Source organism: Lutzomyia longipalpis, chromosome 2 (genome assembly GCF_024334085.1).
Source record: "Lutzomyia longipalpis isolate SR_M1_2022 chromosome 2, ASM2433408v1".
Taxonomy (NCBI): domain Eukaryota; kingdom Metazoa; phylum Arthropoda; class Insecta; order Diptera; family Psychodidae; genus Lutzomyia; species Lutzomyia longipalpis.
In genome coordinates this window covers 22,986,586-23,008,349 of record NC_074708.1, presented here as the reverse complement: position 1 = coordinate 23,008,349, position 21,764 = coordinate 22,986,586, and the positions used below count along the sequence as shown (strand labels likewise).

The following is a 21,764-nucleotide window of genomic DNA, read 5'->3' as shown; positions in this document are numbered from 1 at the left end:
TCTTTTTTTATATGAATTTGTAAAATATAAAAATTCAGTCAAGTCCGAATTAAACTTGTGATCATTTGGAAATTCAAACAGGACGTCGTTGGTATGTCTGACGCTATAGAAGGATATCCCTCGTTAGGCCCCATATCCACATAAACTCTGTGAGTTGAATTTCCTGAATGCGAAATTAGCAAAGCTAGAACAAGGGAAAATGAACAAATTTCCATCGTGGCTTTTACCCCCCTGGTATGTCCCACAGCATTCATAATCGCACTACTTTGCCCTCTGCAAAGCTCTCTGTGTGCACTGCCGGAAGGTGGAAAATCTTTGCTCAAACAAGAGAAATCCAACATAACACCACCTCTGGCTCGACTTGATGCTGTCTCTGTGGGTGTGCGCTTGAGGAGAACCTTCCGTTCCATCGTCTTCCCCCCAAAAGCGTCGGGATACTCCACCTTCTGGCGCCTCTATTGGCTTCTGCGCTGCCGCCACCTAAGCCATTCATCTCTCCGCAGAACCCAACCAGAGAGTGGTGGAGCCCCGCAATATCTATATTTGCCTCCTACAATATGACGACGATGATGATGCCGAGATACCTCCCGACGGGCAACCAAGGGGTGGGTGTAGAAAGCGCTCGAAGCTGCTACGCTATGCACATAATATACACGAACATAACCATGGTTGGAGCTACCGCAACTTCGGGTTTCGCTCTTCCACCATTTCTGGCATCGACATCGTCACTCTATATCGCCACTCTGCTATTTCTTTTCTCTCCGAATTTTCCAAGAGCACCACCATGAAAATATTCGCTTTTCCCATTTTCTTCTCAGATTTTGATGCAATTTCCCTTTATGTTAATCCTTTCACCATATTGGCACAAACATACCAAAGCATGGCTCTGGATGAAATTTCATTATTTTAATAAAATCATTCTGCACGGTGCACATAAATGATGTGGTGAGGTCTCCTGCTTTTCCCCAGACACCTTCTATGGAAACTCACATGAATTCTTTACACCACATCCACCCCAATCCTCGAAAATAATTCGCCGAATACATATGGTTGGAGTTTGTGAGATGAGTATAAAGAGGATATAGAGCAAGAAAGGTAGAACTACCAGAGTGAATGAAAACTAAGTGATATGATTTTAATGAAGGGTGCAAGCAATCTGAGTTGAATATATTCTAGATAGTTTTAGTTTTAGTATAATAAGAAAAAGGGAAATGTTTGGGAATCAGTGAGAATGGAATAAGAGTCCTACTGTTATGTTTTAAGTTGTAACTTACTTTTAAGTTTTAAAACAATTCAGTTAATTTAAATTAGGGAATATATAAACATTTATGTTCGGGTCAGCAAATGACCCATTTGACGAGAAATTGTTAAAATTTTTCAAATGAAACTTTTACTTAATAATAATTCTATTATTTTAAAAATTAAAAAAAAAGATCTCAGCATTTCAGTTATTGCATCCATTTTATCTTTCATCTACGTAAGTCCGTAACTTGATTTGTAGTACAGGTTGTTCACAAAATCTATATATGGATGTTGGAATTTTAGATGTTTGGTGCCAAAAGAGAATTCGATGAAGGGCGTAAGAGTGAAAGAGGGGTAGATAAAGAGCGAGAGGAGCAAGAGGTTTTTGTGTACATCATATTTGCATATTTGAGTAGCGATTTCGGAAATCCGTGTGTTCAACATACCTCATACTTTATTCACACGGATGAATATAATGAAGCGAGTTAAGAACACGCAAATTTTCCAGAGGATATGTGCATTATTTATGGAATTAGACACAATTTTCTATTTTCCCGGATTTTCACCATATACGTCCCCCGCATTTCATATTTATTTTGAGGGCCTTTCCATGGAGGTCGTGTTGGGTTAGTGTAGTGTTTTAAAATACCTTTTGCTGCCACATAAAAGCCCCAAAATGACTAATATTTTTTTGCAAACATCATGAAACTCAGAAATTATTTTATTAAAAAAAATATTCTGCTTACCTCTACATCTGTTTTGTAAAAAATTGTAAAATAAATGAAAAGAGAAAACATTGTGATTATTTTTCAATTAAAAAGGTCAATTTGTGCACGATTTTGAGGCTACAAGTGGTTAAATCTCAATATTCAAAAGTGGGAGAATTTAAATTAATCTGCAGGTTATTTTTTTTTAATAAAACGGATGTTTTGTACACATACATGTAATATTTAATCTATTTTTGAACCATTTCATTTTAATAATTTTTGCGGTTGACAGGAACATTTTGGGGTGCAACCTCAATAATCAATGGAAATATTTCAATAATTAAATATTGGGTGCAATATTCCAAAATCATTATTAATTTTAATGTTGATTCTAGAGAGTACTCTTTAGGTTTTTCATATTTTATCTCTATATATTTTTGTTGTGTGTATTTTACAATGAATTAAAATGATTAAATATTATGTATTTATTTCCATAAAAAAGAGTATTATATTTTATGATTATATCGATAAACCTCTTCAGTAGCATTTTAAATTAATTAAAGTGAGGTTTTCTCTGTGGGTCTGCTTTGATTCAGCAAACTGGAATTCCACAACCATCCTTATGCTTTTTCCAGACAACAAATTTTCATTTTATGCGTAAATTTTATATACATAGAAACCCATAACATATTTCCCCTTCTTCTCTTATTTACATCTTCAAAAAGAACGAGATAAGTGCCTAAAATATTCTTCGAATTAAAAAGGGTTAAAGCGAATTTGGGGAAAATACATAGTAGCAGCTTAGAATTTGAACTTCTTGTACCTACTGTATAAAATAATTATATACCTATTACAATTCTTTTATTCGAAATATTAACATGACAAAGAAATATCGAAATGCGAACATCTCTTAATTTTTTTATGACAACAAATTGTGTATGATTAACTAATGAATGAAAAACAGTTTTTTTTTTCAATAGATAATTAATTTTTTTAGTGTCATAGGCGAATGAGTGCAATTAATAATTGAAATTGTGTTAAACTAACGCTCAGCGTTTTCCCTTTTAATCGCGTAAAATGAATGGTCGGATTGGCGGCGAGCCATTATAAATCAAAAGCGTAAAAACCTCCTGCTCATCCCATATACCTACATACATCATTTTTTCATATATACACACACACCACATCGAAGGGAGTTTTTCCCATTTTTGGGGGGTGAAAGTGCTGTAGCGGCACATTTAGGGTGGTAGTGAGTATGGGTGCATTGGGGAAAAAGCCAAAAACACAAAATGCACACACGCAATATTGTAAAATAGAAGAATCGATGGACATAGCGGATATTAAATCCTCAACCTCACCATCATCCACAAAATTGTGGAAATTGAGTGAGGGACTATTGAATGCATTGCACCCCCGCAATACCTCCGCATAGGTCCAAACATTTGCCGTCGCAACCCCTTTTGTGTAGGTATATGAAATGTTTTATTAAACACAGAATAGTTCCTCTATGCATTTATGCATTAAGTCATTACTTGTTTCACCGATGTGTCTCATAATAGGTCTTGAAATTAATATTTTAAATAACTTGACTTTACATATGTACATACATACATATAACCGCTTTAGAAATTCAATAAACCAGAAAGCAATATTTATATCAAAATTATTATGAAACAAATTAAATATTTAAATGACCAAATAGTTTTTTGTTGCTTCTATTCTAAGATGAAATTACAAAATTTAAATTAATAATGATCATTCGTGAATATTTAAAACTAATTTTCTAAATTTTAAAATATTTTTTTTTTAATTTCAATCATAGGAAAGGAATTTCAATTTGATAAAATGAATAAAATCCTATCTTTGAACATACAACGTACCACATAATATGTACTAAAAGAGAAAAAAGTTTTCATTTGCAAATTCGCAATGATGAATATATGAAGCTTTTGAATTTTAATTTATTAATTATTTTTGATTTTAGTGCATTAAATCTGAATGTGTTGGAAATTTTTGCTTTTTGAATAATTAAAATAAATTAATATTGCGCTGAATTTCATTCTCAGTGTCACATAAATTGTAACATCTTTAACATTTTTTTTGAGATGAGCCTTAAAGTGCAAATCATCTTAAAAACTTAAATCGCAAATGAAATGTTAATTCACCAATATAACATAATATTTAGAGATTCTAGAATGTAACCCTTTCCTATAACATATAGTTGAGATATGTTTTAGAATTTATTATAGGACAAAGCTGCACATTTTCCGTTGTTATTCGCCCCAAACCATGGACCTTTTTCCAAAAATTCAAAAATTCATTTGGTGTTTTCTATATAACGCTATTACACTCTCCGACATAATAGTGGCGTAGGTGGTGGCTTTGAGCATAAATATCGTAAAAACATGCACAAGCGGGCAGCATAAATTGACGTCATACTGTCACTTACATGAAAACCCGATGGTCGTGGCAATAAATAATTAAATATTTCCCCGAAAATTTGTTAAATTTCAAACAACACCCCAAAATGAGAACGGAAAAATTTGCAACACACAACAAACCATCATCAACCACGAACCACCCTGACTCCATCACTTTTCCACCTCCCCCATTTTGCCCTTTTTTACGAACTACGAAAATACCATGGCAATTTCTCACTCTTCCTCGCCCCCCAACCTCACAGCTGGTTGTGCACAGAATTTGGTGCAAATATTGGACTTTGGCCAAAGTATGTTTTTCCCTAAATAGAATGCCAATAAAATAGGAGGAGATGTTGCAAGAAGTGAATGCGTGGGTGTGGGTTTGGAAATTAATAATTAAAATGCCTTCGACATTTTTGTTCGTAACCACCCAATTCCGAATTAGGACTTTCATTTAATCTTTTTTTTATAATAACTTTAAGGAATTGCATGCATAACAAAAGCTCTGCAACTACGAGTCGAAGATATTTAAAAATTTCAATAAATATTTTTCTTCTATCACAGATATGTCTCAATTTAGTTTGGGTACTGCAAACTCTCACTGGGGCTACGGCACAACTGGACCCTATTCACCCTATTTAACTGGTAGCACCCTCACGAGTTGTACGACACCAACAGCAGCTCAATTCAATAATCCTGCCCTAGGATTTACCTGCTCATCTACTGACCAGAACACCTCGCAAGATTTCACCGGCGGCAATCGCGAATGCGTTCCAAGTAAGTCTATATTTTTCATTTTCTAAGATAATTTTTTTGTACCTCCCAATGAATACCACGCTAAAATATTTTCCTGTAACAATAAATTGTGCGTGGTTTGCTTGGGACAAAAAAATGTGGTATAGCCAACGAGTGTATTGATGTTGCAGTGCTTCCGGATTCAACGGCAACGGATTTGGATCAACATCTGAGCAACTTGGTGGGTACACCGCCGACACCGCAAATGTCCACGACACACCCGAGTCTATTGGGTGGGGGCGGAAGTGGTGATGGGACTCAGACACCCGGAAATGCCTCAAATGGTCTCCTAGTTCCTCGATACCATGGCAATAGTGCCACCAACAATGACTACCACGTGCACTCGAGTCAAAATGGTCCACGGAGTCTCAGTGACTCATCCCAGGCTGAATCCCCAGTTCAGGATGACCTGCTGACATCCAATACACCCAACATTGGGGCAGCTGGCAGTGCAAATAGTGGTGGGAATGGCTCCAATGGGGGTGGGAATCAGAATTTCTCCGGAATTGTGGTGAATCAGACACAGAACTCATATGGCACAGCAGCGGGCTGCAATGGCTCCATATATCCCGTCCTGCCAGCAAGCCTCCTCTATTCCCAACTCTACACCGCGGCCAACCAAACACACTCCTTTCACACGCACTCCTTGCAGACCCACACGCAGAACGCGGGCGTGCACGGGGAGCTACAGAGTGTAATGGATCACATCACAACTGCCGGAAGTACAGCTGGAGCGCGTCATCACCACCACCAAGCCCTTATGCCAGGAGCCACGCATGCAGCTGAATTGACACTCGTGGGAACATGCGGGGGTGCGATTCGAGGTGGCGATGATGCTGCCGTGAGTGTACGTGGTGTGGGGATGGGACAACGTGGAGCTCAACAAGGGGCTGGTGCTGGACAGACGGACAATGGAAATTCCGTGTGGAGGCCCTACTGAGGATGGCTGTCTGGGGAAAAAGCTTGGGCAGTAATTGGCAGTGGAATTTGAATCTCATAAAAGTGGACTTTCAAAGATTGCATATCGTTTCTCGTATTCTTCGTACAGTTCTTGGCAGAAATATCAACTCCTTGAGCACTTTGTACAAAAAAAAATTGTAAAAAAAACTCAAATGAAAGAATTTCTTTAGAAACTTGTTTGAAAAATATCAAAAGATACATAGATTTAATTTGAGTTTTTATCCCCATTTATTGATGAATTTTTTAATTAACTTTCTGCCAAGAATTGTAAATGAATTAGCTGAAACGGCTAAAACAAAAGTCTTTGAAATGTCTTAATGGAAGGTAACTCTGTAACGCTCGCAATTTGGTAGTTATTTAAATTAACAATAATTCTGATATTTAATTGTACATTGAATCTCTTCATATTGAGATTCTTAGGGAGTCCTAACTCATAAATCTAAAAATGAAATGATTTAATTACAATGAAAGTCGAGGAAATTCCTCAATAAACGTTGTGAATGATGTTGAATTACTCGATACAGTGGAATTTCAAATAACAAAGTGATTGAGAATGATTTAAAAATATTTTTTTACTCCCACTCTTTGACTCTTTATACTTTTTGAATTGCAATAAAATTAATGAACAAAATTTAACGAAATTAAGGAATAATTCAATTAGATTTGTTATATGAAATACCACTGTATCCATAATTTTAATGTTTCCTAAAACCCAGTGCAAAAAAATCTTCTCAGTTTGTGATCAAATTTTGAATCCTTTTCGAAAAGTTAAATAAAAAAAAAGATTTTCAAAATCTAAAAAAAAATAATTCATTTTAAATGAACAGTGTGGAACATTTGAAATGCGCAAATGTTATTAAAATTTGCTCACACTCTTAAAACAACAAAAAAATTTACTTATAGAATAAATAGAATGTAAACTTATTACCTTCAGGAAAAAAAAAGAAAACAATATGAAAATATGTATTAGTGAAGTTAAAAAAATACAAAAAAATGTAAGGAATATCTTTTAGTGAAATGAAAAAAAAAAGGTTTGACGGTACATGTTGTGGACTTACACATAAAAACCTTCCCCTTCCGTCATTAGTAATGTATTAATTAATAAACCCAAAGCTGTAAACTAGTCCCAAATTGTAGATGTAAATATAAGGTTAAAATAAATGAAAAAGTATAAAAAAAAATTTGATGTTTTATAGATAATTCAGTGAAAATTTCTGAAAATCTAATTTTTCTTACATCACAACAATTTTGTCCTCGCAAATATTTTTAATATTGTTATTATAAATCCACTAATGTACACCTTTCACTATCTCCGCCACATTATGTATATATGTAGTCAATTTCATCGTAAAGTCCGCGTGCACTCTCTTCTACAAATTCCTAATTGTCCAGCGGGAATTGTATGATTATCAAATCAGTGCAATGCATAGTCGAGGATTGCAAACAATTACGAACCATAATAATTTAGCTGTAAATTGACAATGGGGTAGAGAATTAGTGCAATGTTGGGGGTGTTTGGAGCAAGATTCATTCACCCATATGGAGTGAGGGGCGACGCACCCTCATGGCAACAGAATTTCTGGTATTTCCAAACCAAACCTTCCCGAATGCGTATAGATATTTCAGTGTTGTATATGAATTTGAGATTGTCCTCGCGTGGTGAATGTGAGGGGAATTGCGGCAATAATGAGATGGTTGATTTATTAGTCAATATACTGTATATATTTAGTTGGTGTTTTGAAATTAGGATATTATAGCGTTTGGAATTTTATTGGAAAGAGGGATGCGACATATAAACCACGTACATAATTCGATGAGAATCGAATGGATGGCTTCGATAGAGGTTTTGGTTTGAATGATTAGAGCGAGCTTTTTGAACACTGTCAATCAGTGTGGTGTGTGTATCATTTACATGATAATATTGAAAATATTTCACTACATCCCCCTTCCCCACCAATTGGTGGATGCGTCTAAACAACAAACTCATGATTTCATTGATTTTTCAGTTGAAACACAAGTGGGTGGATTGGCATGATGAGGTGTGTGTGTGTGTGTGTGAATAAAATAATGCAATTTTGTGATTTCAGTGCACAAAACTCTCAATATGTATGTAGGGAGAAAATACATAAAATTGTACATTACAATCATCACACCCTGTATTTGGGAGTCTTCCATAATTAACTGGGGAAACTTTTATTTCTCAAAATTTCCACATTTAATTAAAATCCCAACTGCATCACCCACCCGTGTCCTGCGGAATGGGGGGTTGAGTCAAAACAAAACTATTTTAAAGTAGCCACAAATTTGTGTAAATTAATCAATGATCCAGAATCCGAAATTTCTAACCACTTTACACACACGACTGGACCCAACTAAATATTCGTCCAGTAATGTAATGCACCGATCATTTCAAGTATATCACAAACTCTGTGGATACTCTGCGGCGCGGGGTGGATATATGGATTGTTTCGGGGGAGCAGGGTGCGGAATCAATATTGTGCCTAGTTGGAGTTATTGATTCGAATTAATTAATTTATGTGGTTTTATTTGCTTGTGAATATCAAAGTGCTCGGGATACCCTTTAATTATTTCATTTGGCTGGAAGTTCATAATTTTGAATCATCGCCCATTGTATCACAATTTTAGTTAAAAATGTTGATAAAAAAGAACTTAAACATGATTTTGTTATAGAACCATTCAAATAAATAAGAGCTTCATCCTCTTACCAAAGTTTTCTAAATAATTGAGCGACTACACTATATTCACAATTTGTGTTCCCGGGCAAATAAAGGAATCAAAAAATATTCTTTAGCTTTTAAAAATTAAAAATTAAAATAATTGAGCGTTTAATTTCCTTCATTTTCCACATACTTATAAATTACTTATAATAAACTAGATGGATTGAATGATTTTTGCAGATATTCTTGAGAATTGAATAATAGGATTGTCTCGATTTTCTCAGTGTTGCAAATCAAATTAATTTCATATATTTATTTTATGTTGTGTTAATTTCCATTTAATTAATTTATTTTTAACTCAAAGTGAGTTACAGCAAATTTTAATATATCTGTATATGTATGTAACTCTGAGGACAACGGGAATTGTTGGTTTTTAATAATTCATTCCTTTTTCATATCTCATCACTAAAAACTGCGGAGAGCCGCAGAAATTAATTAAATTTCAATGTGAATGGGAAATTATTTTTGGCGGAATATGTTGCGCCAGGAAATGACTTCGCAGCTCCATCTGTTGAAGTTTTAAAACCACCCACATCGCGTGAAAGTGCAATAACGCTCGAAAAAGGGAAAAAGGGAAACTTTTTGTATCTCTTTTCGAGCTCTCTATCCCCACTCTTATGTGGCTTTTTTAGTCTAAGAAAATTTTCTTCGCGAAAAACCGAAGACATGACGACTTTTCTCCCCGGGGAAAAGTACATTGTCTGCGCAGTGGATGAAATGGCGCAATTGTGTCGGGTAAATCGAAGGGGAGGGTGTTGTGAATTTTCTCCTGCATTCTTAAGAAAGATCCAAGGAAAAAGTTGGTAGAAATATTTTCTCAAGGGAATTTTCGCAGTTTTCTTCAAGCAACTTTTCCCCTTTTTCTTCTCCATTACAAGAAAATATATACTTTCAAAGTTTGTGTCTTTGATTGAATCCTCAAGATGTATGCGGAATGTTTTTGTGTCTTGCTAAGAGAAGACGCTGCTGTCGTCGAGACGCTCTTCAAACTTTCTGTTTTATTGTGCTGATGTTTATATTTAATTATATAACTTATTTTATTTTAATCAGAATTATTCAAAGAAATTGCATTCAAATTAAGCGAAAGGAATCAGCATGTATGAGAAAATGTTCTCTTCATTTGAATGACCAATTGTTATTCAAAGATTTACAAGGATTCTCGTCCCCAATCAAATCAACATTTCACCGACCACAAGTCACGCCCATCTGTAACCGCAAAACCAACCGCAAAACGAAGACGTCGCGACGCCGTCGATATGAGGAAATAGGGTAGACGTCAATTTATCACTGTCCAATCGCCGCCGTTCCTGCATTTTTTACTTTGTGGTTTTACCCACACCCTCTGTGCTGAGGAAAATGGAGGAAGCCAAAGAGAACTCTCAAGTAAGTTGCAATAGTTTTTATTTTATTCTGTAGCTTGGCTTAAATATCGATCGTACAATGTTGGTCACACACAAGTGCGATATATAAAAGTACCTATATAATATTTTATGTCACAGTGCCTGACATAATTTGTAAATCAAAATTTTTGAAATAATGTATCAGGTACATAAAATATATTATTTTTAAAAAATTACTGTGATTACTGTGAAGAAAATTTGCAGAAAAAAAATACTAGAACATTACCCATTAGTTGTAGTACTCCCCTCTTTCCCATATGTATAGGTAATTGATGTTTTAGAAGTCGACGAAGTTTCGGAAAGAAGACACATATTTTTTTATTTGTATAAAAACAAGAGTATATATTAAAGTTTCAGAGTTAAAATCAAGGTTAAAATGGGTAAAATAAATATTATTATAATGCAAAATGTGCAAAATATATCTGTCCAGCACTGTATGTCAAACCAATCCGTTTCATTTCCACCGAGAATATGTTTCTGTGTGAAAATTCTTGAGTGGAAGGAAACTCTGTGTGTCCTCATCAAGTGAACCCAATTTAATTTGGTGTGTTATGCTGTGATGAATAAATTCCCAGGGATGACGATGAGCGGGTGCGGAGCGAAGAGATGCCCTGAATTGCCATTTATTACGCCAGAAATCGATTTATATTAGTCAATTCCTTCGCTTGAGCTCATTGAGGCTCGCCCCATGGCAACCACCATTGCTCCTCTCTCACAGTCTCTTGCTGGCCTCCTCCTCGTCAATTTCAGTCAGCCATCATCTCTATCTCCGACACCCTCTGCCATCCTCCCCAATCTGGGCCCCTGGCGAGAGCACCGGGATGGGATGGGTGAAGAAGGGAGAAAAAAATTCCCTAATAAGATTCCCGAGGATTTGACGGCACACAAAATTTCTCTACACCACCACGACGTGGTGTGGAATTTTTTAGAGGGATGGGGAACCACGGTGCCTCCCCATTGTAGGCTATTATAGAATAAATGGTTTGTCGTCACCCTCTTTTGCAAGCTGCTACTTTTGCTACACTTGTCTGTGAAATATAATTCGTACCACCACCCCGGGAATCACCCTCTGATTTCCACAAGAGATTCAACCTACCCCCATGCCTCTCAGCGGAAAGACCGAAGCGCTGTAAGGAATAAAAAAAAGTTGGGGGGACAGAGTGGCTTATAAAAAGTCTATTTTAAAAATCCCTGGCAAACAGTTTGGTTTGATTGCTGCTCACAATATGAAATCATGTTAAGACCTTCCTTCTGTCGCCGAGGGATTCTGTTTATTTGATACGCCTCATTCCCATACTATGTAAACGCAGTATTCCTTCGACAGGATTTAATGCCTTCGGCGTTTATTAGACAGATACTATATATATATAGTAAGAGTTAGAAATAAAAATACCTAAGCAAATTAATATAACGAAATGGTTAATATTGCAATATACATGTGTTACAAAACATTGTGCATGTGGCTAATATTTTTCACTGTTATACATATTCTGATGATATTGAGTTGAAATCAATTTTTTGAGAGCGATTTAGATATTTTATAAATGCAATATTAAGAAATATTTACGTTCAAATTATAGTTTACCCTTAACCTTTATATTCTTAAACACATAATTTATTTTTTATGCCCTTCGAGTGATATTTAAATACGAAAATGCTTTTTTTTTAATTTTTATGTTAATCTTCATCAAAAAATGTCGACTTAATAAAATTTCTAAAATTTCTAATATATTTTATTAACTTAGACTTGCTGGTTCAAAAAATATTTCTCTTTAGAAGCTTGGTTAAAAGAATGCAAAGGATTCAGGAGTTGTTTTGCTTCCACCTCAAAATTTGATATCTCTCTGATTTCTCGAGATAATATCCTAAATATTTTCCTTAGGTTATTTTACAAAATGGATTCTCATCTCCATGGCGAGTGATATTTTGAAGGAAGAATGAAGAAAATTCACAACAAGCACCTCCACTTTCTGAAAATCCTTTTGGATGGTCCTTTTACCTCGCCCCTCTGTGCTGAAGAATTCTCATCTCCACCCATCAAATGGTGCAAATATCTTGGAATTAGCATAAGAAAGGGTTTCAATTTTCATCATCTTGTTGAGTATCTGGCAACTCCTCTACTTTACAATTCATAAGCGTTGAGCATTAATTAGCATTACTGGCATTACTGGCCTTTTGGGGGGAAGACATTTTCCGACTCGTTTCATTTACCAACCTTGCCCCCTCAAAGGCTCTTTTTTTCTTGGTACTTTTTATACTTTGATTCCCCCAGATCAAGGGATTTTTCTTCCACAGATTTGAGGGAGCCACTCTTGTTAACCACTCGTGAAATTTTCTAATCAATTTACTTATTATTCGCCGACAGAGCATAGGGTATTATCTTGGAAATCTAGGGGAATCCCTTTTTTGAAGCTCTGTGACAAGTTGTTGGATATATTGGACAAAGAGCAATTTATATAGAGAAGCAGAATTAAATGGGATTTACTGAAGCGCGTGGTGGATTCAATATATTCCACAGAAGAAGACGAAAAATATTGAAATATTCTGACAAGGGGTGGTTATTTCGTCCTTTCTAAATTTTTCTCAGCTTGTTTTCCCACAGGGGTGAAACACGGTGAAATTTGATACTTCTGTGTAAAGTAATTCCAACAGGAAACATCCCCTCCTCTGAATGGTCAATTAGTCAAAAAGTAAGTCAATGATGAAAGCTAAGAGGCTCTAGCGAGAAAAACTGCAGAAGGGAAATTCGCTGAAATTGATCCCTCTGCTTCAACAAAAAAAAATCTGCTTGAGGGTACGTGAAAAAGGTGAATCCGAAATGCCAAAAAGTTCCGTGGATTGATGCAAAAAGGAGTGATATTTGCATGAAAATTTGCATGATTTCAGTTGAAAATGAAAACACTTTGAAGATTTCTGCATATCATTTGAATTCATTTTGCAATAGAATATTCTCCAAATAGTTCAAGTTTTTCCGGGAAAACAAGTGAAGTTCATTTTATAGTAAATTTTCCTTTTATTATGATCGACAAAATTCTCCGCATAAAACAAACCTCTGGGAGGGAAAAGGGATGTAGGCAGGGGCGTCGGAACTGGGGGGTACAGGGGGTCTTTTGTACCCCCCAAAAAATTCGAGGGGCGCCGAAGGCGCCTCAAAGGGGCGCCAAAATCACCCCAAAAGGGCGCCGAAGGCGCCACACAAGGGCACCAAAAGCAATACAAAGGGGCGCCGCAGGCGCCCTTTCAATTTTTTTTATAATAAGTCCCTAATAAAAAAGGAGAGACAAAAAAATTAAAGAATAAAATTTTACACAAAGGCGCAAAAAGAGCTTAAAGACTATAAATTGAAAATTGTTAAAAATAAATAATAACGATTCAAGGGGCGCCCTAGCCTCCTGAAATTATTTGAACGTACTAAAGGGCGCCCTCACTGTATGAGAGGGCGCCGAAAAGGTTCTGAAAATTATTAAAAAAAAAAATTGTAACATTTCATGGGGCGCCCTCAGCCACTTAAATTTATTTCTACGATCTTAAGGCGCTCTCGTTGTATCAGAGGGCGCTTAAAAGGTTCTGAAAATTATTTTTAAAAAATTGTAACATTCCAAGGGGCGCCCTCAGCCACTTAAAATTATTTGAATATTCTAAAGGCGCTTTCGCTGTATCAGAGGGCGCCAAAAAGGTCCTGAAAGTTCCCAAAAATAAATTATAACGTTTCAAGGGGCGCCCTCAGCCTCCTGAAATTATTTGAAAATTCTAAAGGGCGCCCTCGCTGTATCAGAGGGCGCCGAAAAGGTTCTGAAAATTATTTTAAAAAAAATTGTAACATTTCAAGGGGCGCCCTCAGCCATTTAAATTTATTTTTACGATCTTAAGGCGCCCTCGTTGTATCAGAGGGCGCCAAAATAGTCCTGAAAATTATTAAAGAAAAAAATTGTAACATTTCAAGGGGCGCCCTCAGCCACTTAAATTTATTTCTACGATCTTAAGGCGCCCTCGTTGTATCAGAGGGCGCCAAAATAGTCCTGAAAATTATAAAAGAAAAAAATTGTAACATTTCAAGGGGCGCCCTCAGCCTCCTGAAATTATTTGAACGTTCTAAACTCTAGACTCTCTACACTTTAAATTTTAAGGCAATTTTTTTTATGAGTGAAATTGTTTCTTTTCTCTACAAGAAATTTTCATATTTTACTCTAGTATTTAACACTTTAAATCTTGGCGCCCTCTGATCTCCGCTAAGGGCGCCTTTAGACGGTTCAAATAATTTTAATTGATCTAGGGCGCTCTTTAAAGCGTCGCAATTTATTTTTGAAAATTTTCAGAACCTTCCCGGTGCCCTCTGATACAGCGAGGGCGCCTTTAGAACGTTCAAATAATTTTAGAAGGCTGAGGGCGCCCCTTGAAACGTTACAATTTTTTTCTTTAATAATTTTCAGGTCTATTTTGGCGCCCTCTGATACAGCGAGGGCGGCTTTAGTAGAGACACTGTTCAAATTGAGTTTTAATATGTTTCACATGTTCACTTTATTCATTAAAACGAGGTAAATTCGAGCGAAGCGCGGGGTTTTGTTGCGCTTGGCGCAAATTTTGGATAGATAGAAAAATTGAAATGGAAGATAGATGTAATAGAAGATTGATATCGAGTCTTTGTACCAAAGAGCCTTATTTACCATCTGCACCATACACTGATTAAGTCTCCAGAATGGAACCAAAATTAGTTTTAAAAGTAGGGGATTGACTAAGATTCAAAACAAATGTGGCAATTTCCCGGAAAAGCGCTGGGAAACATACGGATTTTCCCAAAGAAGGTAAAGATTTATCATATAGTTGATTAATTTCTTAGTTTATAGGAATTGTAGAATATCGTAAAAAGTTTCAGATGAAAGCTATATAAATACTTATTTTTTCGTAAAAAAATAATTTTCCAAAACCCATTAAAAGGTAAAAAATAAATAAAAAAGTTTTCCCTGACACGTATTTTTTTGTTTTGTTTTTAGTCTCTAAATTCCACAATATTGTAATGCATTTTTTTTTCTACCTTCTATGGGTTTTTGAAAATTATTTTAATTCATAATATTACACATTTTTATAGCTTACATCTGAGACCTTTTACGATATTCTACAATTCCTATAAACTCAGATGTTAATCAAGATAGTAGATGATACACCTTTACATTATTTCGGAAAATCCGTATGTTTACTAGCGTTTTCCCGGGAAATGGTCACTCTTATTTTGAATCTTAGACGATCCCATACTTTTAAAACTAATTGTGATTCAATTCTAAAGATTTACTCAGTCAGTAAAATGTGAAACTGGCTGAAAATAAGGGATGGGCAAATTGTAATGAAAGACTTTAACTTCTTTATATATTTTTTAAAAATAACTTTTTAAGACAAAATTGTAAATTTTTTGAAAAATATTTTTCCCTAATCGGTATAACTATTAATTCTTATTTAGGATCATTGATTACCCGCTATTTCCAATATTTTATAACATAAAAAATAACTTTAGGTACCTACTATAAAAAATAATTCAAAGACCTTAGGGTGGAGTGGGAAAAAAAATAAATGTGCAGTTTTGTAAATATTTATTGTTTATTTATTTTTTATAAAAAAATCTAATTTTTACGCAAATTTTTCAATCTCAATAGCTTTGATAGTGTCGAGTTAAAATAATGTTATAAAATTGATATTTTTGACCATTTATTACCTATTTATAATTTGGAAAGTGGAAAGTGGACTGAAAATGCATTTTCACGTTAAAATAGAAACAAATTGTCTGACACAAAGTTGTAGCTCGGAAGATCTACATATATACATATTAAAGAAAGTTGTGTTTGTTGGAAAGCGTACATTTTTTTTAATCTATGTTTTTCCTCTTGTTTTTTGTAAGATCGTCGTGTGGAAGAAAAGAAATAATGTGGAACGACCTTAAGAGGTCTTAAAAAAGCTAACTTCCTTCGAGAAAAGTTTTTTTTTGAAAACCTTAAAAAAATTGTTCATCATGCAACTGTCCATGAAAAATTAGAGGGTTCACATTTCGTACTGATATATATAAAAAAAAGACCCTAAAAAAATAGGGGGGGGCGCCAGAATAGGGGGGCGCCAAACTAGGGGGGGGCGCCAAAAAAGGGAGGGAGGGCGCCAAAAAAGGGAAGGGGGGCGCCAAAATGTTTGTCCCCCCCAAGCTCGAAAACGTTCCGACGCCCCTGGATGTAGGTATATACAAAAAGGGAGGAATCGGATTAGCGGGTGTTTTGTGCTAATTAGATATTACCCCCCATTAGAAGAGGCCTTGTTGTTGAGTGTTATATCTCATTTCAAGGCGTACACACGAGGTTGCAAAAGGGCGGTGAAAGAGAATCATCTTTCGAGACACTTAGAAAGGGTTAAGATGCTGCTGGAAAACTTTTACCACCCACATTTGCTATGGGGAAGGCTTTTGTACCGAAAAACACACCACTCTCGCCTTAAAATTTCCCAACCCAACCTCCTCTTTAAAGCAAAAGTACATCATTTGGGGATACCATGAGCATGGGGTAGGGTGTCTGGTGAACTTTCTGATGAAATTGATGTGCTATAAATCTCTGATAAAATGACGGTAATGAATTCATGTGAGTGCCTAAGAGATTATTAGGTTCTCGAGAAGCGGAGAGTGTCTCAAAAGTACACAATTGAGTAGCAAAGGATTTCAACTGAGAACACAATGAATGAAGATTGTTGAAGACCCCTGAGCCCCTGCCTGAGTGCTTTCAGCATGGAGAAATTAAATTTACAAAATGTGGAAGGTCGCAGGCATTAGATGCTATTCACGGCAAGACTGACATAGATCCAAAAATATTTTCACAAAAATAATATCTTCTAGTTTGTTTTAAGAAAACTTAGACAAGTTTTCATCATTCCTTTTTTATGTTTGCTCTTTATTCTCTTTTTTTATTTCAAACCGTTGAATTGGTAAAATATTTAGAATGATAAGTTTTTATATCTTATAAAATTTCTTTAAAATGTAATTCGGCGCCTTGGAATTTTTTATCAGCTTTGAAGCGTACATATCAAGTGCCTATTCAAAATCCACCCCTATTTTGGGGAAAAATCTATTAAATTCCCTAGCTTGTGGAGAAAAATGCGTAAATTATTGACAAAGAGAAAATAATTTGTATCTCTGCGTGGCAATAAATTCCCATGGAAAAGCAGCAAAGTGGCAGAAAGCCCTCAAAAAAGTAGCTGTGTGAGACGATTTATTTTAAATTGATTTACTGAGAGAGTCCTTGATAGGGAGACCCTCCACACGGGTGAGTACTGGCTTGGAAAAATCAATTATTTCCACGGCACAATTGTTTAATATTTTGGCAGTTATGGCAAAGAGAGTGAAAGTAGATGCCTTTGGGTGGCACACTAAGAAAGAGGGAAATTGCTTTGAATTTATACATCCTCCATGGCACGTGAATTTAATCACAAATTGCTCCTTGATTCCACAAATGTATTAGAATCTGGCGGTACATTTTTAGGGAAATGATTTATTGATTTAGCACAACGGACATATTGGGTGCAAGTCCATGAGGATTGTTGTGTAGATTTAAGATTTATAAGGACAGAGTTGCTAATAGATGTAGAATTTGTTTTTTTTTTTTTAATATTTCTTCAAATCTCAACATTTTGAATATTTTTAGATTTAGTGTTATGTTATTTATACGTTGATTTTTTGAATTTATCAACTTAAAAAATTTTTATAAATGAAGAAATGAATTATAAAGAATTAAAAAATCTTAAAATTTCGAACCTTTAAATTGCACAATTTTTGTAAACCTGATGAAGAAAGAACAAAACTCTCGAAACGTATGTAAAAGTGTTAAGAAATTTCTAGCTTTTTTACATTCTTTTTGTCATCTTAACTGTTCAAAGGTGTAAACTCCTAGACAATTTCAGGGTTAACGAAACCAAATAGAAAGAAAATACAACTTTGTTATGCGGAAAAATTTCGGAATTCACACACATTCAACATTTTCACCCTTCAGTTAAGGCTACAGTTGGAAAAAAATTTTCCTGTATAGATGATGGACGGAAGGGTCAAAGAAATGAGTTTAATACCCAAAACAAGAGTCGCCCCCGCACGCAGAAGAAGCAACAAGAATACACCAAGTGAGTGTGTCAAGGACATAAATCTTGTAGGATTCCTTGCACCCCAGAATATTCCCTCAGAATAGCCCCCAAAGGCACAGGAGACACCCCGAGTGAGAAATAATGCCGCAGAGAGCTGGGAAAAAGTGTTAAGGAGGTGAACTGGTGAGATGATTTATTAGATGAAGTTGAGTATGCTCTCTGTGTATAAGGAAACTCACCGACCCATATTGCACCATATATCTTCGTCATGTGATGGCGAGTAGCAATGTGTGGTGGATGAAAATTGTGGGAATGGACGTGAGTTCTTTGCTGAGGAATTTTCCGACTTGAACAAATTATATTTGCAACCAACCCTCCAATAAACACACTCAATTTATCAAATCTCTCTATTTTGAGCGATATTTCTCCTCGAGGACTGCCGTCGGGAAAAGTTCATGGTTTTTTTTTAGGAAAATCCTACAACATTATAAGAAAATTCTTGCCAAATATTTACGTAACTGCCTTGAAAAGTATAGGTAAAAAAAATCAAGGAGCTTATTCAAGGAATTCAGGCAATAAAAAAAAGTAAGCAAATTCTGAATGTCTACTCCGGATATAGACGAAGAAATGTGTAGACGAGAAAAGAAAGCAGCCAAAATTTCTTTCGAAGATCTTTATGTATTGATTTGGTATATTTCCTTCTTGGAAATGATTTATATATACTAATTGCTTCGGCGAAGAAGCTTCAATTTGCTTTGATTGAAAATAGGAATTAACAGACTATGAGTACTAAAGCGGCCATATGATTTTCTTCTAATCCATACTTAAATCTAGATTAATCCATTGATTTAACACAGCGAGAATTGTATGGATTTAATCATGAACTCTATCTTATGCTGAAACCTCACAGTTAAGACTTGTGATCTATAAACTTAAGTAAGAGATAGATTTGACTATATACAAACTTGTTGTGATAAAAAGCTTTAAGCTAAGGATTTAAAAACTTTATTCAGATCCGCTAAAATTTAAAAAGAAAATAAGTAAAAATAGCATAAATATCTTTGAAAACATTTTGCCTAAAAAAAAACAAAACAGAAAATAAAATATCTTCAAAGATGAAGAGCCATCGAAACCAAGAATTGTCTTACATTGAGGTAACTACCTCATAAACACTCACGTACCTTGGAAGAATATGGTATCCATGTATTTTTCCCATCCCATCATTCGCCTCCACAGTCATTCTTTTACACCACCCAGACGCAGAAAGTGTTGTCTCCTCTCTCAGCGGATGCAAGATTTAATTAAAACCAAGGCTTGATTTATTACAGTCGCAGCCACCCTTCGTGTGCTTACTCGAGCCAGTGACTTGGGTTAGGAGCCGCATATACTCACATTATTATGTATGGGCGTCCCGACAGGAGGATGAAAGAGTTGTGAGAGTTTTACCCCGTGAGGGGTTGTGTTGGGCAAAAGAGGGTATAGCACAAAGGAGCAATTTTCCAAATCGCAACTGGTCTCCACCATACTTTAGCTTTACACAGGAAGTTACTCATTTTCCTCTCATTCAGTCCTTTTTGGGAAAAGCCCTAAAACAGATACAACGTCAAAAAGGACTTTTGGGTTTTATTTCATTGTATTTGTTTCAATTTACCTAAAAGGGGCAAATAATTTAGGCTCGATTTTATTTTTATTTACAAAATATTTACTATTTCATAAATAAAACAAAAAAACAAAATTCCACGTTCACAAAAAAGATATCTTTAGTACTTCGCTGCACCATGAAAATTTAGAGAAAAATGTACTGGTAAGCTGACCAAGCTTACGGGAGCTGTGTTTCTTTCAGTGTACCAATTTTGTGAGAGCAAACTAGAACGCGAATTAATTTAAATACGCGCAAAGTCGGGAAAAGTTGAAAAGTCATATACCCTAAGAAATGTTTGGAAGGCCATATCTCGAGAACGGATCCATAGATTTTCATAAATTTTTTTTTGTTTGAAAGGCCTTGAAGCCAGCTATAACATATCGAAAAATTAAAAAAATTTATGTCGCCATTTTCGAAAAATTCGAGTTCGAAATTTTCGAAAACTTTGTTTTTGACTTTAGCGCCTCTTGCGGTCATTTCTCGAAGTTGCAATGTTCTAGACATTTGTAGGGTTTCTCGAAACCTTTCATTTGCGCTTGAGTTGATCAAGATCGGACTTGTAGAACCCGAGATATGACATGCCAACTTTGGAAGGCTATATCTCGAGAACGGATCCATAGATTTTCTTCATTTTTGGCATGAAGCTAGATAATATGGTCAGCTACAACATATAAAAAAATGAAAAAAATTTATGTCGCCGTTTTCGAGATATTAATCGAAAACTCATCGAAAATTTTGTTTTTGATTTTTGGCCCCCTAGCGGCCACTTTTGAAACTTCGGATGTTCTAGAGAGTTGTAGGGTTTGTTGAGATCTTTCATTTGACCCCGGGTTGATCAAAATCGGTCAAGCCGTTTTCGAGTTATGGTCGATTTTCGATGAAAAATTGTGGCGGCCATATTGGCTAAACGGCTTGACCGATTTTCGAAAATGAGGTATCGTTGGAAAGCTCTTGGTGGTCCCTACAACATATAAAAATTTCAGATTTTTATCTATTACAGGGGCTGAGATATAGCGAAAACAAAATTTTGAGGTTATTCAAAATGGCGGACGGGGGAGTGGGGGGTAAAATTTGACGTCATAATCGGACGTCTTCCAGTCGACTTTTAAACTTTGCCGTTTACCGCAAGTCTCTATCTATCACCGTTCTCTTGCAAATTAGCTCTGAACTCCGGACGGACGGACGGACGGCCGGCCGGCCGGAAAAATTTTTTTTTGGCGCATACGTTTTTTGGAATGTGGGGACCCTAATTCGTGCTCATACCAAGTTTGAGCCCGATCTGACGACTTTCGATTTTGCTCGGTACACAAAAGCTGTGTCTGAAAGAAACACAGCTAAAACTGGCTATGTAAAAAAAATCACCCCACGATGGTTGTTAATTAAAAAAGTCCGGGGTGAGCTTCAAAAGAAAATGACGAGTGAAAGGAAAAAAAAACACGTCAAGGAATCATAAAACAAGGTTGAGGAGGGGCAAAATTAAAAGGTCTCTTATTTTTAGTGGCGCCTCACATAAATGAAATTTGCAGCCCAATTATTGTGCCAAGGGATGATGACAACGCCGATGGTTGCTAACGAGGAGGCCGTTCGGAGGGGGTGAAAAAGTAGGGAAGCATCTTCAGAGGTGTTCATTAAGACGGTGGTTAATTGGGGGCGTTTTTCGGGGGCACAGACATTTCGGTGAAAGTTCAAGTGGGGAGAAAGTGGCGGCAGATTTTGGGGTTGGTGTGGCACAATTAAAACTCTACTGCATACCTTGTCTCCTTTAC

The 21,764-nt window shown here is 35.8% G+C and overlaps 1 protein-coding gene across 2 annotated transcripts in view; it reads left to right on the top strand.

The window, feature by feature from the left end:
• Nucleotides 1-7,229, top strand: part of LOC129789635 (runt-related transcription factor 3) — a 34,120-nt gene extending 26,891 nt beyond the window's left edge. The window contains exons 5-6 of one of the 2 annotated variants that reach the window (XM_055826608.1): nucleotides 4,934-5,146; nucleotides 5,272-7,229. In XM_055826608.1, the coding sequence (XP_055682583.1) occupies nucleotides 4,934-5,146; nucleotides 5,272-6,104 (1,046 nt within the window). In that variant the 3' untranslated portion in view covers nucleotides 6,105-7,229. The remainder of the gene's footprint in view (nucleotides 1-4,933; nucleotides 5,147-5,271) is intronic. The other variant, XM_055826610.1, reaches the window with a different exon arrangement.
• Nucleotides 7,230-21,764: the final 14,535 nt, after the last annotated feature.